A 26,980-nucleotide genomic window follows, 5' to 3' on the forward strand; every position below is an offset into this window, starting at 1 on the left:
TATTCTTCAGTTTTGGAGGACCCATACAAACCTTTCCTCTGAACCAATACTACACTGTCTTAATATAACTTTATACATCTTATTATCTGGTACGGCCAGTCCCATCACTTTACTCTTCCTCAAGAGATTCTCAGCAATTTTGGGTCAGTACTCTGCCATATAAATTTTATATATTTTTCTATTTTATTTTTTTTCAACTTTGAGGTATAATTGACAAAACTGTAATATATTTAAAGTGTACAACATGTTGATCTGATGTACGTATATGTTGTGAAAGGATCCCCACCACTGAGTTAATAAACACATCAATCACCTCACATATTTATCTTTTTCTTCTTTTTTGGTGATAAAACACTTAAATTCTACTCTCCTGGTAAATTTCAATTATGCAATACAGTATTATCAACCACAGTCACCATATTGTACATTAGATCCCCAGAACTTATTCCTCTTATAACTGGAAGTTTGTACCCTCTGACCAACATATCTTCATTTCCTCTACCCCCTCGGCAACCATTTTTCTATGAGTTCAGTTTTTTTTAGATTCCACACATAGGTAATACTGTACAGTATTTATTTTTCTCTGATATATTTCACTCAGCATAATGCCCTGCAGGTTCATCCATATTATAGGAAATAGCACAATTTCCTTCTTTTATAAAGCTGAATAATACTCTATTGTGCATATATACACACCACATTTCATTTATCCACTCATCCATCAATGGACACTTAGGTTGTTTCAGACCCTGGCCATTGTGAACGATGCTACAATGAACGTGGGAGTACAGATATCTCTTCAAGATGCTGATTTTCTTTCTTTTGGATATACTTCCAGAAGTGGGATTGCTGGTTCATATTGTAGTCCTATTTTTAAGTTCTTGAGGAACCTCCCGACTGTTTTCCACAGTGGTTACATCAGTTTACATTCCCACCAAGTGTACAGAGTTCCTTTTTCTCCAAAACCTCGCCAACATTTGCTCTCTCTTGTCTTTTTGGTAACAGCACCCTAACAAGTGTGAGGTGATATCTCATTGTGGCTGATTTGCATTTCCCTGATGATTAATCAGATTGAGCACTTTATCACATACCGGTTGGCCATCTGTATGTCTTCTTGGGAAAAACGTATATTCAGGTCCTTTGCTCATTTTAAAATTGGGTTATTTGGTTTTCTTTCTGCCAATGCAGTATAGGAATTTCTTTTTTTAAAACTGAAGTATAGCTGACTTACAACATTGTGTTAGTTTCTTGTGTACAGTATAGTGATTCAGTTATTTATATATTCTTTTTCATTATAGGTTATTACAAGATATTGAATATAGTTCCCTGCGCTATACAGGAGGACCTTGCTGTTTATGTATTTTATATGTAGTAGTTTGTATCTGTTAATCACCAACTCCTAATTTATCCCTACCCCTCTTCCCCTTTGGTAACTGTAAATTTGTTTTCTATATCTGTGACTCTGTTTCTGCTTTATAAATAAGTACATTTGTATCACTTCTTAGATTCCACATATAAGTGATATATATTTGTCTATGTCTGACTTACTTCACTTCATATGATAATATCCAGGTCCACCCTTGCTGGACCTGCCATTTGTTGCTGCAAATGGCATTATTTCATTATTTTTTATAGCTGAGTAGTATTCCATTGTGTGTGTGTGTGTGTGTGTGTGTGTGTGTGTGTGTGTGTGTGTGTGTGTATACACACCACATCCTCTTTATCCATTCATCTGTTGATGGCCACTTAGGTTGCTTCCATGTCTTGACCATTGTAAACAGTGCTGCTTCGAACACTGGGGTGCATGTATTTTTTCGAATTAGAGTTTTCTCCAGATATATGCCCAGGAGTGAGACTGCTGGATCATATGGTAACTCTATTTTTAGTTTTTTAAGGAACCTCCATACTGTTCTCCACAGTGGCTATATCAATTTACATTCCCACCAACAGGGGAAGAGGGTTCCCTTTTCTCTGCACCCTCTCCAGCATTTAGTTTATAGACTTTTTAATGATGGCCATTCAGAATGGTGTGAGATGACACCTCATTGTAGTTTTGATTTGTATTTCTGATAATTAGTGATGTTGAGCATCTTTTCATATGCCTATTGGCACATATGTATATCTTATTTGGAGAAATGTCTATTTAGATCTTCTGCCCGTTTTCTGATTGGGTTGTTTTTTCGATACTGAGCCCCATGAGCTGTTTGTAAATTCTGGAGACTAATCTCCATGTGTTTGTGTTTTTCACAGTTTTTTTTTTTCCTCTAATTGATTTCTAATCTCATAGCATTGTCATTGGAAACAATGTTTGATATGATTTCAATTTTCTTAATTTACCGAGGCTTGATTTGTGGCCCAAGATGTGATCTATCCTGGAGAATGTTCCCTGTGCACCTGAGACGAAAGTGTGCTCTGTTGCTTTTGGATGGAACGTCCTATAAATATCAATTAAGTCTATCTGGTCTAATGTGTCATTTAAGGCTTGAGTTTCCTTACTGATTTTCTGTCTGGATGTTCGGTCCACTGGCGTAAAAGGTGTGTTAAAGTCCCCCACTATTGTTGCATTATTGTGGATTTCCCCTTTCATGACTTAGCATTTGACTTATATATTGAAGTGTATTTTTGCTTTTATTTCTAATGTTTGGGAGATTGACTTAGGAAAATCTTACTATGATCTATGTCAGAGAATGTTTTGCCTATGTTCTCTTCTAGGAGTTTTATGGTATCCTGCCTTATATTTAAGTCTTTAAGCCATTTTGAGTTCACTTTTGTGTATGGTGTAAGGGTGTGTCCTAACTTCATTGATTTACATGCGGCTGTCCAGTTTTCCCAATACCACTTGCCGAAGGGTCTGTCTTTTCTTCACTGTATATTCTTGCCTCCTTTGTGGAAGACTAATTGACTGATAGGTGTGTGGGTTTATTTCTGGGCTCTCTAATATGTTCCATTGGTCCATAGGTCTGTTTTTGTACCAATACCATGCTGTTTTGACTACTGTAGTTTGTAGTTTTGTCTGAAATATGGGAGGATTATGCCTCCAGCTTTGTTCTTTTTCCTCAGGATTGCTTTGGCAATTCTGTGCCTTTTGTGGTTCCATATAAATTTTAGGATTATTTGTTCTAGTTCTGTGAAAAATGTCATGGATAATTTGATAGGCATTGCATTAAATCTGTAGATTGTGGGCTTCCCTGGTGGCGCAGTGGTTGAGAATCCGCCTGCCAATGCAGCATTTTAACAATATTAATTTTTTCAAGGACTTCCCTGGTGGCACAATGGTTAAGAATCTGCCTGGCAATGCAGGGGACACAGGTTCGAGCCCTGGTCTGGGAAGATCCCACATGCCACGGAGCAACGAAGCCCATGCGTCTCAACTACTGTGGCTGTGCTCTAGAGCCCACGAGCCAAAACTACGGAGCCTGTGTGCCACAACTACTGAGGCCTGTGTGCCTAGAACCCGTGCTCCGCAACGAGAAGCCACTGCAATGAGAAGCCTGTGCACCACAATGAAGAGTAGCCCCTGCTCGCCGCAACTAGAGAAAGCCTGCATGCAGCAACAAAGACCCAAAGCAGCCAAAAATAAAATAAAATAAAAAAATAAAAAGAACATTAAAAAAAACAGTATTAATTTTTTCAATACAAGAACATGGGATATCTTTCCATTTCTTTAAATAATCTTCTATTTCCTTTATCAATGCTTTATAGTTCTCAGAGTGTAAGTCTTTCACCTCCTTGGTCAGGTTTATTCCTAAGTATTTTAATTTTTTAATGTTATTTCAAAAGGGATGGTTTTTTACTTTCCTTTTCTGGTATTTCATTGTTAATGTAAAGAAATGGAACAGATTTCTGTATGTTCATCTTGTATCCTGTACCTCGCTGAATTTGTTTATTAGTTCTAATAGTTTTTGTGTGGATTTTTTAGGGTTTTCTATATACAGTATCATGTCATCTGCATATAGTGACAATGTTACCTCTTCCCCACCAATCTGAATATCTTTTATTTCTTTGTCTTATCTGATTGCTGTGGCTAGGCCTTCCAATACTACGTTGAATAGAAGTGGTGAAAGTGGGCATCCTTGTCTTGTTCCAGATTTTAGTGGGAAGACTTTCAACTTTTCACCATTAAGTATTATGTTGGCTGTAGATCTCTCATAAATAGATTTTATTATGTTGAGATATGTTCCCTCTGTACCCACTTTGATAAGAGTTTTTATCGTGAATGGCTGTTGAATTTTATCAAATGCTTTTCCTGTATCTATTGAGATCATCATGTGATTTTCATCTTTTCTTTTGTTGATGTGGTGTATCACATTGATTGATTTGCATATGTTGAACCACCCTTGTGACCCTGGGATGAATCCAACTTGATTGTAGTGAATGATCTTTTTTATGTGTTATTTGACTCGGTTTGCTAATACTTGGTTGAAAATTTTTGCATCTATACTCATCAAAGATATTGCCCTTTAATTTTCTTTTTTGGTAGTGTCTTTGTCTGGTTTTGATATCAAGGTGATGGTGGCTTCATAGAATAACTTTGGGAGTGTTCCCTCTTCTTACTTTTGGATGAGTTTGAGAAGTTCTTCTTTGTATGTTTAGTAGAATTCCCCAGTGAAGCCATCTGGTCCTGGACTTCTGTTTGCAGGGAGTTTAATTACCGATTCTATTTCACTTCCAGTGATCAGTCTGATTCAATTTTGGTGGGCTGTATGTTTCTAGAAACTTGTCCGTTTCTTCCAGGTTGTTGAATTTGATGGCATATAATTGTTCATAGTATTCTCCTATGGTTTTTTAATATTTCTGGGGTATCAGTTGTTACTTCCCCTCTTTCGTTTCTTATTTTATTTGGGTCCTCTCTCTTTGCTTCTTGGCTAGCCTGGCCAGAGGTTTGTCAATTTTGTTTGCCCTTTCAAAAGAACAGCTCTTGGTTTTATTCTTTCCATTGATTTTTAAATCTCTATTTTATTTCCTCTCTGATCTTTATTATTCCCTTCCTTCTGCTGACCTTAGGTTTCGTTTGTTCTTCTTTTTCTAATTCTCCTAGGTGGAAGTTAGGTTGTTCATTTGAGATTTTTCTTGTTTTTGAGGAAGGCCTGTATCGCTATGAACTTCCCTATTAGGACTGTTTTTGCTGCATCCCACAGATTTTGTATGACTGTATTTTCACTGTCATTTTTCTCAAGGTATTTTTAAAATTTCCCCTTTGATTTCATCATTGACCCATTGGTTTTTTTTAATAGCATGTTGTTTAGTTGCCATGCAATCTTTTTCTCTCATTTCTCTTTCTGTGGTTATTTCTAGTTTCATGCTGTTGTGGTCAGAAAAGATCTTTGAAATAATTTCTATCCTCTTAAAATTTTTTGAGACCTGTTTTGTGTCCTAGTATGTGCTCTATCCTAGAGAATGTTCCATGTGCACTTGAAAAGAATGTATATTCTAGTTTTTTGGGGTGTAATGTACAGAAAATGTCAATTAAATCTACCTGTTCTATTGTGTCATTTAGGATCTCTGTTGCCTTACTGATTTTCTGTCTGGAATATCTATCCACTGATCAATGGGGTGTTATAGTCTTCTACTATTATTGTGTTCCTGTCAATTCCTCCCTTTATGTCTGTTAGTATTTCTTTTATGTATTTAGGTGCTCCTTTATTGGGTGCATATATGTTAACAAATGTAATATCCTCTTCTTATATTAATCCTCTTATCATTATGCAGTGTTCTTTTTTTATCCTTTATGGTCTTTGTTTTAAAGTCTATTTCATCTAATATGAGTATTGCTATCCCTGATTTCTTGTCATTTCCATTTCCATGAAATATCTTTTTCCATACCCTCACTTTCAATCTATGTGCGTCTTTTGCCCTAAAGTGTGTCTCTTATAGGCAGCATATTGTAGGCTCTTGTTTTATTATCCAATCTGCCACTCTATGTCTTTTGAGTGAAGCATTTATTCCATTTAAGGTAATTATTGATAGACATGTATTTATTGCCATTATAAACCTTGGAAGGTCTTGAAGTTTCTTAGTGTTGAATATCATACTGATCCTTTCCCAGTGAGGTAGGTGGACTTTAATAAAAGGTTTAAGTTAATTTGACTGAATCCCTTATAAACTCTTACACCAATCAGTAAAACTAATAGACTGAGATATAATATTGACACTTATTCCATGGTACTATTTTACAGAATACAGTGTATCCCCAAGTCACTGAAGTGTAGGTAGTTTCTATACCTCAGGACAATGACTCAGTGAAGTATTTAGTGGTTTTCGTGGGAGCTCCAGAAACGGGGCAGGAAATTTACACTGCTTTGGTAATTTCATTTTCAGTTTGAAGAAGAACCATTCCCTGTTACAATAATGGTTGACAAGCCAAAGAATAGTAAATATAAAAATGAATAGTTTTTTAAAGCTATAACCTGACTTTCTTAATAACAACAATATAGCTCTTTAATACATTTATATTTCCATTTTGAGCCATAAGAGAGTTTCAAACCCTCCATTATAAAATAATCTTCCTACCTCTTGTTTTTCCCTAATAAGGTTCTTACCAATTTCTGACATTTCTTATAGTCTCTCTGTCAGACTCAGCATCAATCTTACCATTTTGACACCAATTTGCTGTTGTGAAGTTTTCTTCCTCCTTTGAAATTCTCTAGGAAGTCTCTATATACTTTGTCATTTAGAACATTTAAGTTTGAAATAATCTTTTCTATTCATGATTTTATTCCAAACCCAGCTCGAGAATTCTTCCCTTACTATATTAATATGCATCCTCTAAATTTATATATACAATTTAAGTTCCTTTACTGGTTGGGTAGACCTAAATAAATTCATATATTTGGGCAGGGCCTCATTTATAAAATGGGGACAATATTATGTACGTCAGTTGGGAGCTGCAAGAATCAAATTCATCATGTGTACTAATCCCCATGATAGTTTTTATAAACTTTGAAACGTTAAAATAATAAATAATAATTATAGTAATGCAAAAACCACTATACATCCTAAAGAAATTATATGTAGTACATCAACTCACGTGTACTATGGAAATAAATGCTTGTGATACACCATGCTCTTCTGCAATATAGTTGAAAGCTCGCCAAAGAGCAACTCCAGCATCATTGTTTCCATCAACTTCATCATCTGTATTAACAATGAACACAAAACCAATTCTAGGAAAGAAGATGAATGAGAGATGTTACAACTACCTCTTGAACCACAATAAACCACGATTTTTAAATATTATTAGACTAGAACATCTAGATGGAGGAAATGTGTTAGTAGATGGGGTAAAGGGGAGTATTATTATTTGAAAAGCTTTGATTTGTAATGCCTTTTCACCAAAATCCTCATCTCTGTTGGATTCCTCCAAAATGTAAAAACTCTCTCTGGTGGTGACATCATCAAATAGCTATTTTTTTTCCAGAAAGAAAAAGTGGAGGGAAGTGTACTCCTAACACGACCACGGAAAATGGACCCATCCTTAAGTACCCAAGTGACAATCATTCTCTCAGGAAGGTAACAGGGTAAACAAGACTACCAAGCAGCTCTGATTAATGGAGTAGATCATAAAGGTGTATGTATGATTTTTCACAGCACACAGCTATGTTGTGTCAGGCACTAGAGATGACCATCACTTTGAATTCAACATTGACACTCCGTGTGACACAACATGAACATCACTGGATTTCCTTCAGTTGACAGTCTGTTATAAATTGACAACTACCTAAGAGGAATTTTATGATAAAAGAAAAGTTCAGCAAGTTTTATAAAGTCCACGGTATATTCTTGAGCCGGATCAATAAACAGAACCTAAAAAAAAGTAGATAGACTATAATCACCATTTTGTTTTAACACTTCATAATTTTCATGAAACTGAAATTTAATCTAATTTCTGTAGCTAAAAGCATGAAATTCAAGGTACAATTTTAAAATTTTTATAGCAATTTTAAAGAATTTTGAGGAATGTATATAAGAAAGAATTTCACAGTTTACAAATTTCTAAAAGCTACACACCAAAATATAATAATACACGAAATTTAATCAGGTTATTCATCCTCTTTTTGAAGCACAGCACAAAGTAAATATTTTTTTACAAGAAGTGAAATACCTTATTCTAAGTGTTCGTTGGATTTTCTGTGATGAATTTTTTAAAAAAGGAAATAGAAATTGAATTTTGATCCAAAAAATAACAGCATTAACATCTGCTGTAGGAACTAAGATATTCACTTCCTATGCAAAAAAAATATAAAGCCCTAGGTGTTTTCTCCACATTACAAAGTTCTATAAGGTTATTTAACATTGTAATAATGAACATTTATACACAGATGACATAGTAGTTTTTATGTATTTTTCCCTAAAATGTACTTAAATTAGTTCTTTATAATAAAGAAGGAAGAAAAGTTCGATCATAAATTGCTTTTAGAAAATATAACAGTAACCCATCAATTTAATGTTGGTATTATAAAAGCACATGAGGGTTAAATAATAAAAGGCAGGTTATGTGACACTGATAGCTTTTGATACCTAGTCAGCCATGCCACCTCAAGCTTGTTGCATCAGGCAAATACTTCCTTCCTTATTCCTCAGATGCCTATTTACCAAGAGCAGGGTAGTCCAGAAAGAATGGTGATATCTTTATAAAAGATGTATACAAAATTTCAAAGTATAAAACTTACCAAATTATGAAAATTACGCCTTATGAAAGGTATACTTCCAGGGGACACTGGCTTCAAGAGTTCCTGGCAACTTGAAGGCCACATAACATACAAATCATCAGTTTCTAAGTCATTAATCCACTAGAAAAGAATCCAGAAATCTGTGAAAGCTATATTAATACTTAAATCATTTTCAAAGCCGGATTTCACTCTGTCAAACAGCAAGTGAAATATACACAAGATTTTCTATATTTCTGATTAAGTATAAGAAGCTAGTTGAATATTCTTTAAGGAACATACATGTGCAAAAATTTTATATTCCCATAGCCTTTTACATTAAGCCTTCCCCTTCCGAAACAATTGACTCCATTTACTCATATGTTTGTTTTTCATACTAAAAAATAAAATTGTATAAAAATTACTCTGATAAACCATTTAAGGTACAGGAGGCAATGAGGTCATTTGCCTTTCCTCTAAAATTTAAAAGCTTGGACATAAGGAAAATAAAACGACTTACAAAAGTTAAATGTTTAAAACCGACATTTTGGACATCCAGTTCTAATAAAGATGGAATAGCTTATATTAGACTAGCCTTTCCCCCCTCCCCCCGAAACAATGACAAAAGGTAGAGAAAAGCACTGTCTAGAGGCATGGAGGTAGGGGTCAACCAACAATCAACAACTGAGGAGTTACAATCCTTGAAAGCAGGAGGCAGAGGAGGCAAGCTCCTCAACTTTGTCGCTGGGGGCATTTTCCAAATTGCAGCCTGGAGGAAGAGAATTCCAACAGAGAGTGACAGTCATATTGCGCTGTCCCAGTGTGGGGAAGATATATTTCCTACGTATTGGAAAAGACAGAGGTGAAAGTTAGGGCTGCCAAACTGATGAGATTTGAGATGGGGGCAAGTCCAGCAGAGGAGGAAACTGCAAAGAAGAAACCAAAGAAATCTCCGCAGAAACTCCTCTCATTTGCTGACTACTAATCTACACATATACATGGCAACACGCCTCCCCCCGCAAAAAAGGCCAGGAGCAAACAGAAACGGGAAGGTTGAAGCTGCAGGCAAAACATGTTACTGAAGAGACAGAGGTTAGAGTTCAAGGTGGAAGGACTTTGCTAAACACTGCACTTTCATTTGAGACCCAGTAGGGCCAGACGCTAGGAGTAAGACACAAAATAGAAGAACTCTCACAAAGCCTAAAATCAAGCCTCAACAGAATCAAGTAAGCGTCTGGTACCTGGACTGCCAGAACAGACCTTACAGTTCTTTGCTTCTATAACTTTTCATCGGCAATTTCTGGTTCTTACCAAAAACTGTCATGCAAAAAGAAAAGGACCAAATATCAAAATGCAGAAGAAAAAACCAGACAATAGAAGGGACTTAGGCAAGGACTTTAAAATAACAATTCATATAGATTTTAAAAAGAACAAAAATAGGTGGAAAGATGGCAACTTTTAAGAGAGAACTAAAACTTATTAAAAAAAAAAAAGAGCCAAAGGGATATTTTAGAATTTAAAACAGTGTCTGTAATTAAGAAATGGACGAACTTATCAGGTGGTTTTAATTGCAGACCAGACACAAAAGAAGAGACAGGGATTAGGAAACAGGATGACAGATTAACAGAATGTATATTAACTAAAGCAAACAAAAAAATAATGCAAAATCAAAACAACAAAGTGTAAGAGAGATGAGTGACACAGGCAAAAGGTCTAACATACCTGCAGCTCAAAGTCAGAGAGGAGAGGACAAATGGGACAACACAATACCTGAAGAAATGAGGAGGCTTTTGCAATAATCTAGACATGAAATTTCTGGAGGGCTTACCTAAGCCAGAGGCAGTGGTTTTAGACAAAATGCAGAATTAAGAGACACACACAAAGAGGGATGAAGAGGAGGGAGAAATCTAGGGTGATTCATGGCTTTCAGAGAGGAACACTGTATCAGCACGGAGACATTAAACTCTAAGAAGTAGGCTTTTCCAGGGGAGAGGACAGGAAAGCAGAGAAGGAGTTAACTCGGTTTCAGACATCCTCGTCTATAAGACATCTGAGGGGGGATGACAGTTGACACTTGTAACAATTTCTATTTTAGTGATTAACAAGTATGATGGGTTCTGGGATTCGCTTTTTTCCACTAAAATTTGTCTTGGTGGTACTGAGATAGAAGGGAGAACTTTAGTCTCCCTGGAAAAATCAGTAGTACTGTCTCTTATTTATGTTTCTGAGGTAATTCTTGCCAAGATGTGAAGGTAACGGGAATGGTTCTAAAGACCCTCACAATAGGCCAGGGATCCTGTGAGAGCTGGAACTCGCTGTAGACTCAGTCAGCAATGTCGAGATTAGTTAACTGTTCTCCTGTGGGAATCCTAGGTCAGAGGAGAAGGCGGCACCATGTAGAGGATGTGAATATCCCATCCCCTTGGTGGTGAGTTGTATTTTTTACTTCAAGTGAGAAACTGGCATTATGCTTTATGTATCAGTCCCACTGAACCTGAATTGATGACTGGAGATAGAGTCACTTCTAATGTGGATCAAAACAGCTGCATATGTTTATTTAATATGCAGATTCCTTGATGCCACTTCAGGCCTACTAAATCATCCCCATTTAAAACAAGTGCCCTACGTGATTCTTATCACAAATACTAAAGTTAGAAAGCTAGAGAAATGACCTAATTTACAGCCATGGGTGTTGGGTGAAGTAACTGAGGTAAAAGGTGGATCCATTTTGGAGAACTACTGAGACAACACTGGAAATCACACTGACTAGACCCACAGACACTGAACTGCCCCTTTCCTTAGTCTCAGGTGAATACACAAAAGCAGCAACAGTCACTGGAAGAGCGCCTCACAAACTCGCATGCAGAACTGGCACACACTCCAGTGATCTACCTCCATCCATTCTGTTGGTCATAACTTGGGCCCTTCTATCGACTAGGCTTCCAAGATACTGTCATTTATAGATTAGAACCTGGAAGACAATTTCCTGAACATCCAAGGAGCTATACAGGTCAACAAGTAATCACATAATGGGTCATGTTGTTAGAGGCTGACTCTCTCTGAGAGAAGCAAAGAACTTAAAAGACTTACAGTTCACATCTTCTGGGCTCTCTTTGGGGAATGACATTAGCTAAAATGGCTGAGTAAGGAACTCCAAAACTCTGTCCTTATACAAAAAAATGGAAAAACTAGAAAATCTGTGGGAATGAACATTTTCAGAACCATGAAAACTAACCAAAAGCTTGCAGCAACCCTGAGAGTGTTTATTCAAGAAAAATGGATGCATCTCAGTAAGAACACTGAGATGTGTGGCATTATAACTTACCTTAGTCCCATCTCCTGCTCCCAAGCTAATCAGTAGCCTTGAAAATGACAGCTCACATTCCAGTACCAATATTATTGGAAGCAATAGAATGGACTTTATTCTGAATGAATTGTAACTTTTTGTTTGAACTGTCTGGTGACTCCCTAGAAAACCTTCTGAAAAGTCTTGCCTTTATCCTGCCTAACTTGTGATTTGCATGGTGTTAAAGCTGCTACTCTAATTTATGGAAAACATTTACAGGCAAATGTTTTAGTCACTCCTGAGACAAGAGAAAATAGCTGGGACACACGATAGAGTAACCACAAACTTAGTGAGGAAAGGCTGGGAATGAGATGTTTTGGGAAACAGGGCTTTGAGAAGTTCTGACGTATTCCTGGAAATCTACAAGGCCATGCGCATGCCCAGGAACACGTGCATGCTCAGGAAGGACCTCAGAAGGCCCTGCGTTCTTCTCACCCCTGGCTGACTTCCAAGCTCTACACAAACAAGAACTGAAGGATGATGCAGAGATGCAGACCCGCCTGATTGAATGTTTAGCGTGTGCTGCTCCCCCTCCCTCCATGTGCCACACACACAACAGAGCCCCCGTGCAAAGACTGGGAGATTTTCTGGTTCGAGGCGTGTAAGTAAATCTCTGTCCAATACTTAGCAGATGACTAGACTAACGTAACAGACACTTCTGTGGCCACACATGAAAACGAATACAGACTTTATAAAATTAGTCACTAAACAAATAACAAAAACAACAGCAAACAGCAATAACAAACCCTGGGGAGGGGTGAGAATCTGACTTCCAGAAGTGCCACAATACAATATTCAAGATGTCCAGTTTTCAACAACAACAAAAAAGGCAATGAAAAATCCTAAATTAAACATAAGAAAACAATTCCATTTATAGGGACATAAAAAAGGGTAAAATACTTAGAAATAATTTAACAAGTCTGAGACTTACACTGAAAGCTACAAAACATTGTTGCAAGAAATTAAAGAAGATCTAAATAAATGGAAAGGCATCCCAAGTTCATGGATTGGAAGATGTAATATATTTCAATAGCAATATTCCTTAAATTGATCTATAGATTCAACAAAATCTCAATAAAAATTCCAGCTGTCTTTTTTTTCTTTTTAACAGAAATGGACAAACTGATTCCATAATTCATAATGAAAGGAAAAGGTGCAAGGATGCCAAGACAATCTTAAAAAAGAAGAATAAAGTTGGAGGACTCAAAATTCCCAATTTTTAAAGTTACTACAAAGCTACAGTAAAAAAACAAAAACAAAAACAGTGTGGTGCTGGCATAAGGATAAGATACAGATCAACAGAACTGAACTGAAAGTCCAGGAATAAACCCACATGTCTATAGTCAACTGATTTACAACATCATTACTGGACGTGGACAGGGAAACTTGCCTTTATGACTGTGGGATCCACTGTGGTTGGCAAGTTACACTCTTAGCTAAAGATTATCTTATAAGCTTATCTTATAAGCTCTGCCTGTGCCTACTGGTGTCTTTTTTAAAAAAATCGTATCACTATCATCTTGGTGACAATAACAAAAAATTAGAATTGTTTTTATATAATGACAAGTGGCTAGAGTGACTTGGGAACATTAAAGAAGAGAAAATTAAAGAAAGTTATAAAAAACACCCCAGGAATGTGGCTACATCATCAACATCATAGCACAGAAAATAGGTGCAGGGGTAGTTTTGCTAGAATATGACCAAAGCCTCTGTCACTGTTCGTGGTCTGGCACAGTGAACCGAAAAGAAATTACAATCCAAAGGAGCCAAACATATAATCCTATGATTGTTTTTACTGACTCTTAACAAAATTCTAGTGACACCTGAGGTGATTCCTGATGTCTGAGACAGAGAAAGCTGGAATGGTAAATCAGGGATGGAAGAATACCAATGACCCTCAAATTCTTACTTAACTGTCAATTAGACTTTTAAGAAATAAACCACCAAGATTTTTTGAGGGGGAGGGTATAAACACAGAAGTCAGAAGTGATTTAACTCAGGGCCTCAGCTTTCTCTGTAAAGATAAAAAGTAAGTGGGGAGACAGATCCAAGGGAAAAAGAATTAAAAGCAAAGTATTGCTTTCCTTCATGAATAACTCTATTTTGACATTAAGATAGTCAATGATTTTTTTTGGAGTGCTTCCTATTCAAAAGGACCTGATGTATGTTGAAGATATTTAACAAAGTCCTGGTTTGTGTGGCACTTACATTCCTCTGGAAGATTATTATAAACAAATACATATCATATTGGGTGGTAGCAAATGCTATGAAACAAAAATAAAGCTTATAGATGAGCTAATTTTGCTGTTCTAACAGACCAAGCTGAAGAGTACTGAGACCTCAAAGCTCTGCATTTGTGCCAGTTGATTTTTTTAAGGTATCTAGAGAATAAAGCCTCAGAAATAATTCTCTACTCAGGCAGGCACTTTCCAAGTGGAAAAATAGAAGCATTTAATTGAGACATGAAGCTTCCCTTAATAGTATGTAAAAAAGATACTTTAAAAATTATTAGTCTTAAAAAGGAATGAAATTCTGATACATGCTACAATACAGATGAACCCTGAAAACATTATGCCTAGTGAAATAAGCCAGGCATAAATGGACAAATACTGTATGATTACCCTTACATGAAGTACTTAGAATAGGCAAATTCATAGAGACAAAAAGTAGAACAGAGGTTACCAGGGACTTAGAGGAGAAGGGAATGGGTTTCTGTTTGAAATAATGAAAAAGTTCTGGAAATGGATAATGTGATGGTTGGACGAGACTGTGAATCTACTTAATGCCAACGGATTACACACTTCAAATGGTTAAAAAAGGGCTTCCCTGGTGGCGCAGTGGTTAAGAACTTGCCTGCCAAGGCAGGGGGCACGGGTTCGAGCCCTGGTCTGGGAAGATCCCACATGCCGTGGAGCAACTAAGCCCGTGTACCACAACTATTGAGCCTGTGCTCTGGAGCCCACGAGCCACAACTACTGAGACTGCGCGTCTGGAGCCCACGTGCCACAACGGGAGAGGCGGTGACAGTGAGAGGCCCGCGCACCGTGATGAAGAGTGGCCCCCGCTCGCCGCAACTAGAGAGAGCCCGCGCACAGAAACGAAGACCCAACACAGCCAAAAATAAATAAATAAATAAATTTATTTTTTTTAAAAATGGTTAAAAAAGCATTATCTTATGTATATTTTACCTCAATAAAAATTACTTCATGACACTCTCAGATAGAAGTTCCTTGTAAAAGAAAGCCTCTCGAAGGTGTCGAAGAGTTGGGCAAGAAAGGAGACTCTATAGCAGTACAGGAGGAGACTCTGTGACTCTGCGGGCGGTGGAGGCAATGGGAAGAGCATCAGGGCTGCTCCCCCATGCGAGTGACCTTCTCCCAAGGCCAACCTTAGAGGATCAGGATGTTACTTTATAAATGGAGCTGGACAGTTTCTTTACAGGTCTATTTCTGACGTCCAGAATAGCCTTGAAAATTACTTCCCTCATTTTATCAGTGTGACTTACTCTCAGCATTCTTCTAAAAATGATCAAAAGCATAAATGCTTAAAATAAAAGGCACAAAGTATTAAGATTACTAACATGGTCATTCCTTTTCCTGATACAACATTGTGGCGAGCATTGCCCTCTGAGGAATGCGCCATTAAGACCCTCATAAGCCTCAGGGCCCGACTGTACTCTCCTTGGTATGCATCCTGGACTTTATGGTATGAACGTAAAAAAGGAGATGGCCTTTGGTCAGATCGCTCCAGGGACCTGCTCAGTTACTGAGAGTCCCTGGTTGTTCCCTAAAGCCAGGATAAGCAACCCTGGAGGGGAAGTTGGTGCCTTTGTGGAATAAGCAATTAACCCGTCTCTCGCCTGCGAGCAGCAGGGTGTTTGCCAGGATGTTCGCGGCGCCCGCCGGGCGCTGAGACGGCGCCCTCGAGACAGTGGCATTCCTTTCTTTTAGGGCACAATGACTATGCAAAGTCCCTGCAGATATGGTGGCGACTAAGCCGAGATAAAAGACCAGTTCTACAGAACAATGTTTACACAAGGTTTCTGCTTTAGGGCGCAATGTCTGTTAAGAGTCCCTGCTTTAGGGGTATATATATGACTATGCTTTGTTATTAAACTTGCCTTGCAACCATCAGTTGTTTGTGCCCTTCTGATCCCATACCTTGGTGCTCTCAGTTCCCTACCCCCTCTCGTCGATTGTTGCTGCACTTTGAGGACCCGCCGCGGCTGGCGACACATTATTAGAAAAGATATCTGCTATTGAGTTTAAAGATAGCCAAGAAAGAGTATAATCTAGCTAATGAGAGAATATGGTCTAAAGGGTAGTAAAAAAAAAAAAAAACAGTATCAACAAACAAATCATTTAGAAAATTGTTCTAGAAAATACGATGGTAACTAATTAATAATATATGTGGTTTGTCCTCAGTCTGAGGTCTCTGATGTTCAGGGAATATGGTAGTTCTTTGGTGCTGTTATTGTTCCATGATTCTTGGATGGTGGACTAAGTCTATAAGTGGGACGGCTGTTCCCACAGGACAAATTAACTGTAACAACTGCAATACTTCAGAGGGAATCCCTTAAATTTTTACAGGAAAACAAACAGTATGACGTCCAGTGAAGTTATGTTTTTTTTCCCTTAAAAACTTTTTTTTCCTGATCATATAATAATGCCCATTGTTAAAATCTGAAATTTACAGAAAAGCATGAAAAAAAATACCGATCAAACCACACCACCCATTAGTAACTTAACATTTTGATAGATTTCCTTCTGATCCTCTGTCCATCTTTTCACATGATATCATATAAATCTATATTTTTTTACTTTACATGAGGACATAGTCATTATCCCCGGTTATTAAAACATATCTATAAACATAATTTTGATCTCTGAATAATAATTGTGTGGTTATACAATTTACAACATTTCTGTTTATAGCTAACTCATTTCTATTTGTTTCAAAAATATGCAGTAATGATCATATCTTTGGATATAACGATTTTTCTCCATTTCCTACTTCTTTATGGAAGCTTCCAGTGAAATTACTAGCTGAAGTATATATGAACATTTTTTTAACAGCACCACAGCCATAATTTTTTAAAAGGCTATGCCCATTAACGCTCTCCATGTGTCCTTTTATCCTTCTTTTATAACTCATCAGTTAAGTTGTAGTTTTTATTATTAATTATTAAGACTATTTTATCACATAGTAGTTATTAATATATTATCAGGGTATTTAAATTTTTATGTTATTATGAATAAATCATTATGTCTTCCAAATGGTTTTTGGAAAAAAAGCTTTTAATCTGTTTACAGTTACTTCAAACCCATATCACTAAAATCTCTTATTAATTATAAATGCTTCCCTTAAGGAGTTTTAGTTACATAATCTTATGTCATGCAACATTTTTATTTTCTCATTTCTAATAGTTATACTTTTTATAATAATGTTAAATCATATCAGTGACATGAACATACTTATGTTCTAACTGGAATGCTTCCAGAGTTTCACTGTTAAAATTATGTTTTATGTTGGTTTGAGATAAGTATTTACTTATTCATTCAAGGAATATTTATATTTATTGAGTACCTACTACAGCCAGGGATATAATGGTGAGAGAAAAAATGAAAAAAATTCCTACCTTCATGAAGTTTATATAGTCAAGTAAGAAACAAAGACATCACAAAGAACCACAGGATAAATGTAAAATTATAACTGTGCTAAGTATACAGAGCAATTGGTAGTTCTGTAACATAATATAGATACATACATACACACACACCTGTGTGTGTGTGTGAGTGTGGGGGAGGGGAGAGGGAGAGAGGGAGAGGGAGAGGGAGAGAGAGAGAGAGAGAGAGAGAGAGAGAGAGAGAGAATTAAGTCAGCAAGCCTGGGTTGCCCACACCTTGCACATTCCCAAGAAGGGCCTGTGTTTCTGATAAAGGTTCTCTAGGTTGGCTCCTGGGAATTGAGCTCTTGGAATGTTCTGACTGATAAAGAGTGTTTTGCACGCTGAGGGCCTGCTGCATGCTCTAGCAGTTTGTATAGAGTTTTTACAAACGATATGATTTACAATGAATACCTGCTTTTTCTCTCAGGGTCTGGAGTTTCAGTGACTAACAGCAGTCACATGGCCATTATATGTTTAAATGCCAGACCTCTGGGCTTCCCTGGTGGCGCAGTGGTTGAGAGTCCGCCTGCCGATGCAGGGGACGCGGGTTCGTGCCCCGGTCCTGGAAGATCCCACATGCCACGGAGCGGCTGGGCCCGTGAGCCATGGCTGCTGGGCCTGCGCTCCGCAAAGGGAGAGGCCACAACAGTGAGAGGCCCACATACCAGGAAAAAAAAAAAAAAAAAAAAGCCAGACCTCTTTTAAAAACCTTGAGCTTTCAGGCTCAAGTCAGCTTCCCTAGTAGGCAGCACTTTGCACGGACTGTCACACCTCAAATTCAGCATGTCCTGTACAGCTCCACTAGGAGGAACTCCTGGAAGCTTGTACTTGGTTTCCTCTGGACTTCACCCCATGCCCTTTCTGCTTCTGATACTGCTTGGTATTCTTTTGCTCTAATAAATCGTAACCATGAGTATAACAACTTCCAGGCCTTGTCAGTCCTTTTAGCAAACCCACTGAACCTGAGGGTGAACTTGAGGATTTCTTGACACAACGCGTATATGAAATAATCGTCTATTTTGGATAGTTAAGGAAAGCTTCTCTCAGGAAGTATTGTTTGGAGCTGAAGTCTGAAAAAAGAGTAGGGGTTAATTGGATATAGAGAGGAAGAACTGCTTTCCAAGCACTGGATAAGGCATAGTGGTAAAAAAGAATATGTCATAGGTTAAGATATGAAAGGAGGAAGTAGGCCATTTACACCTTTTAGGCCATATGATGGACTATTTTTGTGCTTTAAGCAAGGGAAAGTGATGTGATCAGATTGCAAAAAAAATTCACTTAGGCTATAATACATGGACCAGAACGTTAGGAGGCCACTGCAAATGGTTAGGCAAGACTTTCATTACATTAAGGTGGTATTCTGATATTCCTCAGATTTTAACCATTTGTTATTTTGTTGCTGTTGCTCATGTGGTTATTCTGTCGTTCTCATTTGTTTTTATCTTTAAAGCTGGAAAGGATAGTGAATGAGCTGAGTAGATATTCTCGTGAGGAAGTACAGAGAATATGAGGAAGGGGAAAGAAGATACAAGGGTGAGAGGGGATGAGTCTGTAGTTTTACTTTTTCTTCTGAGTTCTCCTACAACATCTTTCAAAATGCTTAAATTTACTCTAAAGCCTGCCAATATTTGGTTTTATGTTAACTCTGAAGTCTACTAAAGGTTTTAAAGTGAGGAATTACATGCATACTTACCATTATGGAAGAATGTCTAATATCTAATGCATAGGTATCGTCCCAATCATGTGAGCTTAACTTTAAAAATTTGCTCATATGTTCTTCTTTGATCCCAAGACTGCGAAGGCCATTCATCACTTTTCCTTCTAGTTTCAGCATATCCAAAAGACTATGTTTAAAGAAAAGAAATGTTTTGTTTTGATTCGCCAAAAATTTTCATTAAATCCTGTAAAGTTTACAGATTTCTCAAAGCAATAGAAACAAGTTTCACTGGTATTTTTATTAATAGCAGGAAAATACACTATTAAACTCATTAACAAATAAGACAAGGAGTCTAACTAGTTATCCAGGGTAAACTTATGCTGAGGTTTTCTTTAAAGTGGTAACAAAATCTTCTTATTTAAAGGATAAGACAACAAGGTATATTTATTATACTCTTCACTAAAGAAGTGAGGATATACTCACCACTGAGCAGGTCAAAAATGAAAGGAAAAAATACAGTAGGTCACTCTTGATAAAGCTACCACAAAAACAAGGTAAAATCAAACATGACCTAAAATATAAAATTTTAATGCAGGGGAAACCCCATTAAAGTATGAAAGTTCACATCTGTTGAGAATACATACTAAAATTTCTAATTACATATATAATAATAATTTGATAGCTCTTAATCATGTTAGAAAGTATTACTGTTAAAAGTAACAACATCAATAAATAACCCTACTGACAAAAAGTTAGGGCAGTTTGATTCTTTAAACTACTGTTTATCAAGTTCATTCTGTGTCTCAAAACAACCTCAGGAAGTCTCAAGCGATACCAATGAGGCTCAGAGAGGTGAAGCCTCCTGCCCAGTCACTCAGCCAGCAGACTGGAAGAGCTGGGACGTGAAGGCTATAGGAACGCGGTGCTTCCCTGTATCTGCGAAGATAGATAAGGCTGTATAGACTATGGTAAAGCATGTTCATGTTCATGTTTGGGGAGGTAAAAATCTACTAGGCAAGGAGGAAGTTTGATTATTACTTTTTGAAACCAAGTGTTAAAATTTATTTTTATTTAACCTAAGTGCTTCATTCAAAAATCCATTCATGGAAATCACTTCACCTTTCAGAAATGAAAAGAGTTAGAATAAAGCAATACATGGGCTTTAGAGTACAGTTCTCGGGGAGGACTATAGAGATCTACATTTAAAAAGCAGAGATCTAATATCTAAACTCTTAAGAAGGCTGTTTTAGAAGTATTTCAAGCTGGTCTGTATGACATCAGCTCAGCATGTCTGTAGCCTAGACCGTTCTGACCACTGCTTTACAAAGGAGAGTTTTTACCCCCTCCCCCCAAATCTATTAGAAGATGAGCGTGATAAAAAGAGCACTAGGTTGAATATCATAAATCACCAATAGTAAGATTTAGTCGGGGCTATAACACTACTTCTTCACGTGGGGCTTCTTGAAGTCCTGAATTCCTTTAGTCTAAATTTTCTCATTTGTAACATAAGAATTTTGGATGGTATTGCCAATGTTCTCTCCATTAAAAAAATTTTTATGATGCTTATTGATCTTATTGACTTTTGTGTGACAGAATTATAATATTCCTCATAGCTTTTGTAACTATCATCTTTGTTATCGTTGACAACCTAGTTTCCAAGGAAAACCACCAACAGAAAAACTAGATAGAGTTACATACTGTGGTACATTGAAAAGGGCATGAAATTTCAAATCCTGCAACTATTTGCTAGCTATGTCCCTATCTTTACGTGAGATCTGAGTCTTTGTTTCCCCATCAATAAAAAAGAGAATAGTAATAATCACTTGATAGGGTATTACGATTAAATGAATTTACTACTGAGCACACAGTTGCCCTCAACAAGCACTAGTTTCTTCCTTGCTCTTCTCAAATCTTGAATTTTGGATACCAATAGAAAAAAACTGGTTCTTGAAATATGCTAGGTTTATTTATCAGGAAAACTTATATCTCTGGATTGTTAAATAACCTCTCATGCTTCTCCTTTTAAATAGTCACTATCTTTAAATTTGCTTAGAACCCTTCACTGGCTTCTCCTGCCCTTGAGACAAAAGGCCAAAACCCAGAACCTGGTTTCACAATCTGATCTTTGCCCACCTGTGCGACCTAAGCTTCTTCTAGTTCTCCTTCACTGCAGAGTCTGGCCATACTAGACCATGCATTTTCTCAAATATGTCATGCTTGCAGAACCTCAACTCCCCACTTTGCCTGATTCATCCTTAAATATCACTTCCTTGAAGAAATCTGATAGGCACTGTCCCCATATTCCACCAAGAACAAGTTTAAATCCCTGGAGTTAAAAGCTCTCAAAGCACTGCACTTTATCTTTTACAAACCTTATCATAATACAATTATTTAATATCCTCCTAGACTGTAAATTTGCTTAAGCAAGATGTTTCTGTCTTGTTCACCCCTACAGCCCTGATATCTAGCAGTCTCTACAGCATAGTGGGCATTCAGATATTAACCAAATCGAATTTTAATATTGAATTGATTTTATAATATTGAATTTTAATGTTGCTTGCATTACAAATACATATTTAATCCAGAGCGCAAAAGAACTGTGAGCCAGACAACTTTATTAAGATAAAGAAAAACTCCACAAGTGCGAATATCAAGACACCTTTGTTACCTCTATCTTTCTGGGAGTTATACTGTAGTGATATTACTCAAGCAGGAACAGGCTGGCTATCAAAATGAGTAACATCCAGTATGTACCAGAGTCAGTTTCTTGAGCACTTGGACCTGACCAGCGTCTGGTCCATTCTGTGGCTGGGGTGACTATTAAGTAGCTCTAAGGCAAATGCATCTAAGGTAGATACATAAAACACATTTATGGAACTCCTCAAATTTCCTCGGTCCTACCTGCCTTTTTCCCTGGTCACTGCCACTCCCTCCTACTGTCCTAGTCTCCCTGGGGGTGAGAGCTGGGCTTGGACACAGCCTGTGTGAACCTGGGCTGACCTGACACTGAGGCACGGAGGCTCTGGCTCCTCGGGGATCAGAGGAAGAAGGGTTAGGGCATGGGCGTGGTACCGGCTCTACAACCCAAAATGTGACAAGGGTAGGAGACAGGAAGAAAGAGAAAAATAATTCCCCCTTCACTTTCTTGCCCCAAATCGACAATGTTAAAGTACTGGTTGCAAAGTACCTCTCTCCAGATCCAGGATATAACTTAATAGGACATTTCCTTCCTCTCCTTCCTGAATCATTTTCTTCCATTCATCAACCTTTTCATACTTTTTATTCTACATGCTCTGATCCTTCCTGAGAACTTCTTTCTTTGATTGTTTATTTTGTGCTAAAAATGTCAGCAGATATAAATAGCCTCACATATTTTCTTTTTTCTCCTTTAAGGGAATTATAGTAGTTTTAACTAGTGATCCGATCAACAAGGAACAAAAATGTATCACACGCCCTGCAGATCACTAATTGCCAGGTGGAGGAGCCAAGGGGGCTCTATTTCTTGAATAACCTGTAGCCTTTCTGAGTTACACGTCACGATGTTCCTGTTACGAAAATTTCCCCATACATTGCCACAGAAAACTTTCCAAAATCTACCTACCATTTCTGCCCTCTTTTAAATCTATTTTCACTGTTCTTGAGCACAAATGTAATTTCTGTCCTCTAAAGTTTACTGCCAGGAGCTAACAACTGCTCTTCTCTATGTGTAGTATTCAGCCTTTATATCTCAGATTAGTATTTTCCCAAGACTAGGTCCAGAAATTCAACTAAATAAAGATAAAAGCCCCACTTGAACCCTACTTCTCAATCTTCCCTGTGTTTTCCTATATATTTCCAAGGTGCTAAGAAAATGAAACAAATGAACAATTAATTTAAGTTCAATAAAAGCAAATTGAATTCAATTAAAACTGAATATCTGAACTAAAGTATTGTGTTTACTAAATTCATTTTATATTCTAAATATGAATTTTAAAGTAGTTTTATGACTCTCTTTAAAAGTAAAATAAATTCAGTTTGACTTCTCTTCTGTTTGGCCCATGACTTTAATTCACAGGTCAATGGCCATGATAAATACAAGACTTTCTAATTCTGCGCTACAGCATTTTTGAGGAATTTTTTTTAACCTAAGGAGATAGCATCCAGCCATCTATAATTTCAAGTTTCTTTTCTGATAGACACAAGCACTTAAAATTCTTCCTGTTAGTTTCTTTACTCAGGGAAAGCATCTCATATTCCTTTCAGTTCTTTTCTGGAGCGTACAGCTCCCTAGCTACTCAGCTCTGTCCCAAGAAACTTGCCTGCTAAGTGATGGACCTACTTGTCAGTTAAAGACAGTTTCGAATAATAGGACAAATGTAGGTCTAGGATTCAGAAACTTCAATTTTCTCATCTGAACAAATTTCTCCAAGGTCTCTCCCAGTTCTGACATTCAAAGACAATTAAGAGAATATTCTACCAAAATAACAGAGTTGTTCTGCACAATCAAAAAGATATATTTGCTTTACCTTTAAAGTGATTATTTGCATTTTAACAAATACTAAATTCAGGACAAAAGTGTACCTTCATATATAAACCATAGTTTGTATCAATAATTCAATACTTACTGAAAAGGATCATAAGAATCCATATCAACATGAAGTCCATTTATATATAGACCAGCATCGCCTGGCTGAATTTCAAATCTATCTTGAAGATGCTGGAAATAGAGAAAATAGTTAACCAAGTGATATAACAATAGCTGATCTATGTCAGGAGTTGGCCAACTATTTCTATTGAGTCAGACAGTAAATATTTTAGGCTTTGCCAGCTATATCATCTCTGTTGAACCACTCAACTCTGCCCTTGTAGCACAAAAGCAGTCACAGATAATTAACAAATGAGCATGATTATGTTCCAATAAAACTTTTATATGTATAGACAGGCAGCAGGCCACATTTGGCCTATATGTGGGTAGTACTGCCCACATCTGATCTAAGTGATGGGACTCTTAAAACAGATTAAAGACACAATACCTGAGTATTTTGATTTCGCAGTATGTGATATTAAATTTCTAATGTTACAACAATTACTTACCTATTATATTTTATACTGTGTGTGTGTGCGCACAAACACTTAGAATCTGATAGCTGGCACAATCCTATTGTTTGATAACTCAAAACCATGGTGTATGTGTAAATATTTAGCAATCATTTATAAATTCATAAGTTTTCATTAAAGCAGTGTTTCAATGTTCACTAACTTTTTATTAAGTAAATATTTCCCAAGTGACTACTCAGTGCTAGAAACAAGTCCAGGCACTAGAAAAAAAGGGAATGTCCTAGCCATACAGCATAGTTAGCAAGATCACGGTGAGGGAGTCAGATCTGGTTGAAACCCTAGTCTTGCTACTTACTCGTGGTAAGATTTAGCCATATTTACTTAGTATCTTCCATAAGTCTCAGTTTCCTCATGTGTAAAATGGAATACTCACAAGTTTGTTACAAAGTTTTAATGTAATATATATCTGTGTCTAGTCACATATGAAGTACTCACAAATGAAGCTTTCATTACGACTATTACCAGCATTGGCAAATTGATTTAGGAAGAAAAACAATTTCAAAACAGTGCATTTCAATGACATCACACAATAAGTGACCTAAGAGAGATTTGTATAAATTATTCTGGAAAGACAGATGAAGCAACTAACTTGAAGAAGTTCAGAGGAGGCTTTCCAGAGGTGAATTTTTCTGTATGGTTATCACTCGCCATGACAGGTGAGCTACATACAGAGAGGGGAGAGGAGGAACTAAATTTGTAACAATACAGAAAATATCTCCATTTGCTTTATGCAGAATACTGGCAAGAGATTAACATGAGAGACTCAAAGGTGAAATTCTGATTTGTCTTTAGCTACTTCTGTGCCTTTCTATCAAATAGTTACTTTTTTCTAGGAAACTTGCATTCAAACTTCAAAGTCTATAGATGTCTAGTGAATCCACTGCCTGTTTTCCCAAAATTTGCATTGAACCATCATACACATTGTCTCAAGCTCTCTCCAGCACCTCCTTTGTTTTAGGCATCACAACTAAAAGTAGAAAGCATATCAAACACTGATCTATACTAAACTGCTAATTCCCTCAAGAATTTTTATGCCAAGCACAGAGTCTTGAACAAAAAAGATGCTCAAAACAAGGGTAATAAGTTAAACTCAGTAAACCTGAGCTGAAACAATGTCAGAGAGAGGTATGTGTATTGGAACTGGTGGTGACAAATTCTTTCTTTTCCCCTCAAAGGGGGTAGGCTTAAATCCTGGCAAACTATCCCAAGTATATGATTAAAGGCAGCCGTTCTCAAATCAAGGAGTAAGAATTTAGTTTCTAGCAATATGATGACCCAGAGATCCTGAAATCCTTCTACTAAAAGAAAATATCAGAAATGCTAGATTAAAATATTAATATTGCCCTCTAAAAGAATGGTTTAACTTTTTAAATTAAAGATTTCACTTAAGAGTAGAGAAGAAGTGTGAATAAGAGTCCAAGGATATAACAAACACTGAAGGCCCTGCCCTGAGGAAATCTCAAGCATCCTCATCCTAGGTGGCCTAAAGTGTGAGTTTTTAAAGGTCAGTCTCAGAAGGACAGGAGGCAGAGCCTTGGGCCCACCGAGGGCAGGCAGCAGGGTCAGAGATATCCTTGTGCACATAAGGAAGTGCTACACTCACAGTGAAGTAAAAAGGTGACCTAGAAAACAAAATGTCCTGCAGAAACAGCACAGAAACTTGCTGAGCTCACCATGGTTCTTAATGGAGGAAGAACAGTCTTCCATAAGAATTCACGGCTTCCGGCTTATCTTCACATGAGTTTGAGGCCCAATTTCACACTATTTTGAAGGTCCAAAAAATATAAACAGACTTTTAATTTAAAGTGGAATTAGGGGAATTCCCTGATGGTCCAGTGGTTAGGACTCCCTGCTTCCACTGCAGGGGGCATATGTTCAATCCATGGTCAGGGAACGAAGATCCCGCATGCCCTGCGGCGTGGCAAAAAAATTTAAAAATTTTTTTTAAAAAGTGGAATTAAGTTGGGAGTGCTCATAAGCTTTGAGCAGAAACAAATTCAAATCTCCATGGACAAATATGACCTCATTAAAGAAAAGAGGGAACAATGTACAGAAATGTATCCCTTTAACAACCAATGGAGCTGCACCATTAGTTGAAACTAAAAAAATTCCGACTGGATTTCAGGAGACTGGTTGAGTATTATAATGGTAAATTGGTACTCAGCCATAAAAAGAAACGAAATCGAGTTATTTGTAGTGAGGTGGATGGGTGGGATAGGGAGGGTGGGAGGGAGGGAGATGCAAGAGGGAAGAGATATGGGAACATATGTATATGTATAACTGATCCACTTTGTTATAAAGCAGAAACTAACACACCATTGTAAAGCAATTATACTCCAATAAAGATGTTTAAAAAAAAAACAAAAAACTTGTCTGGAGGTCCCTATGCTGGAACTACATGCATTCTGAACTTAAAATTTGAAGTCCAATCAGATGTAAATCTAATATAGGAAGGGTTTTGCTTTTTTCTGGATGAGTGATGAGAGAAACTAAGATTCCGAAAAAAAAAAATATATATATATATATATATATATTTTTTTTTTTTTTTTTTTTTTTTTTTTTTGCGG

At 37.1% G+C, this 26,980-nt stretch overlaps 1 protein-coding gene across 2 annotated transcripts in view; it reads right to left on the reverse strand.

The window, feature by feature from the left end:
• Nucleotides 1-26,980, reverse strand: part of UGGT2 (UDP-glucose glycoprotein glucosyltransferase 2) — a 167,372-nt gene that overhangs the window by 90,050 nt on the left and 50,342 nt on the right. For both annotated transcript variants that reach the window (XM_055089472.1, XM_007106999.4), the window contains exons 11-15: nucleotides 23,921-24,012; nucleotides 19,353-19,503; nucleotides 8,670-8,789; nucleotides 7,718-7,803; nucleotides 7,028-7,163 (exon numbers count right to left, since the gene is read on the reverse strand). In XM_055089472.1, coding sequence (XP_054945447.1) covers nucleotides 7,028-7,163; nucleotides 7,718-7,803; nucleotides 8,670-8,789; nucleotides 19,353-19,503; nucleotides 23,921-24,012 — 585 coding nt within the window. The remainder of the gene's footprint in view (nucleotides 1-7,027; nucleotides 7,164-7,717; nucleotides 7,804-8,669; nucleotides 8,790-19,352; nucleotides 19,504-23,920; nucleotides 24,013-26,980) is intronic.

The sequence above is a fragment of the Physeter macrocephalus genome, chromosome 13, assembly GCF_002837175.3.
Source record: "Physeter macrocephalus isolate SW-GA chromosome 13, ASM283717v5, whole genome shotgun sequence".
NCBI lineage: Eukaryota > Metazoa > Chordata > Mammalia > Artiodactyla > Physeteridae > Physeter > Physeter macrocephalus.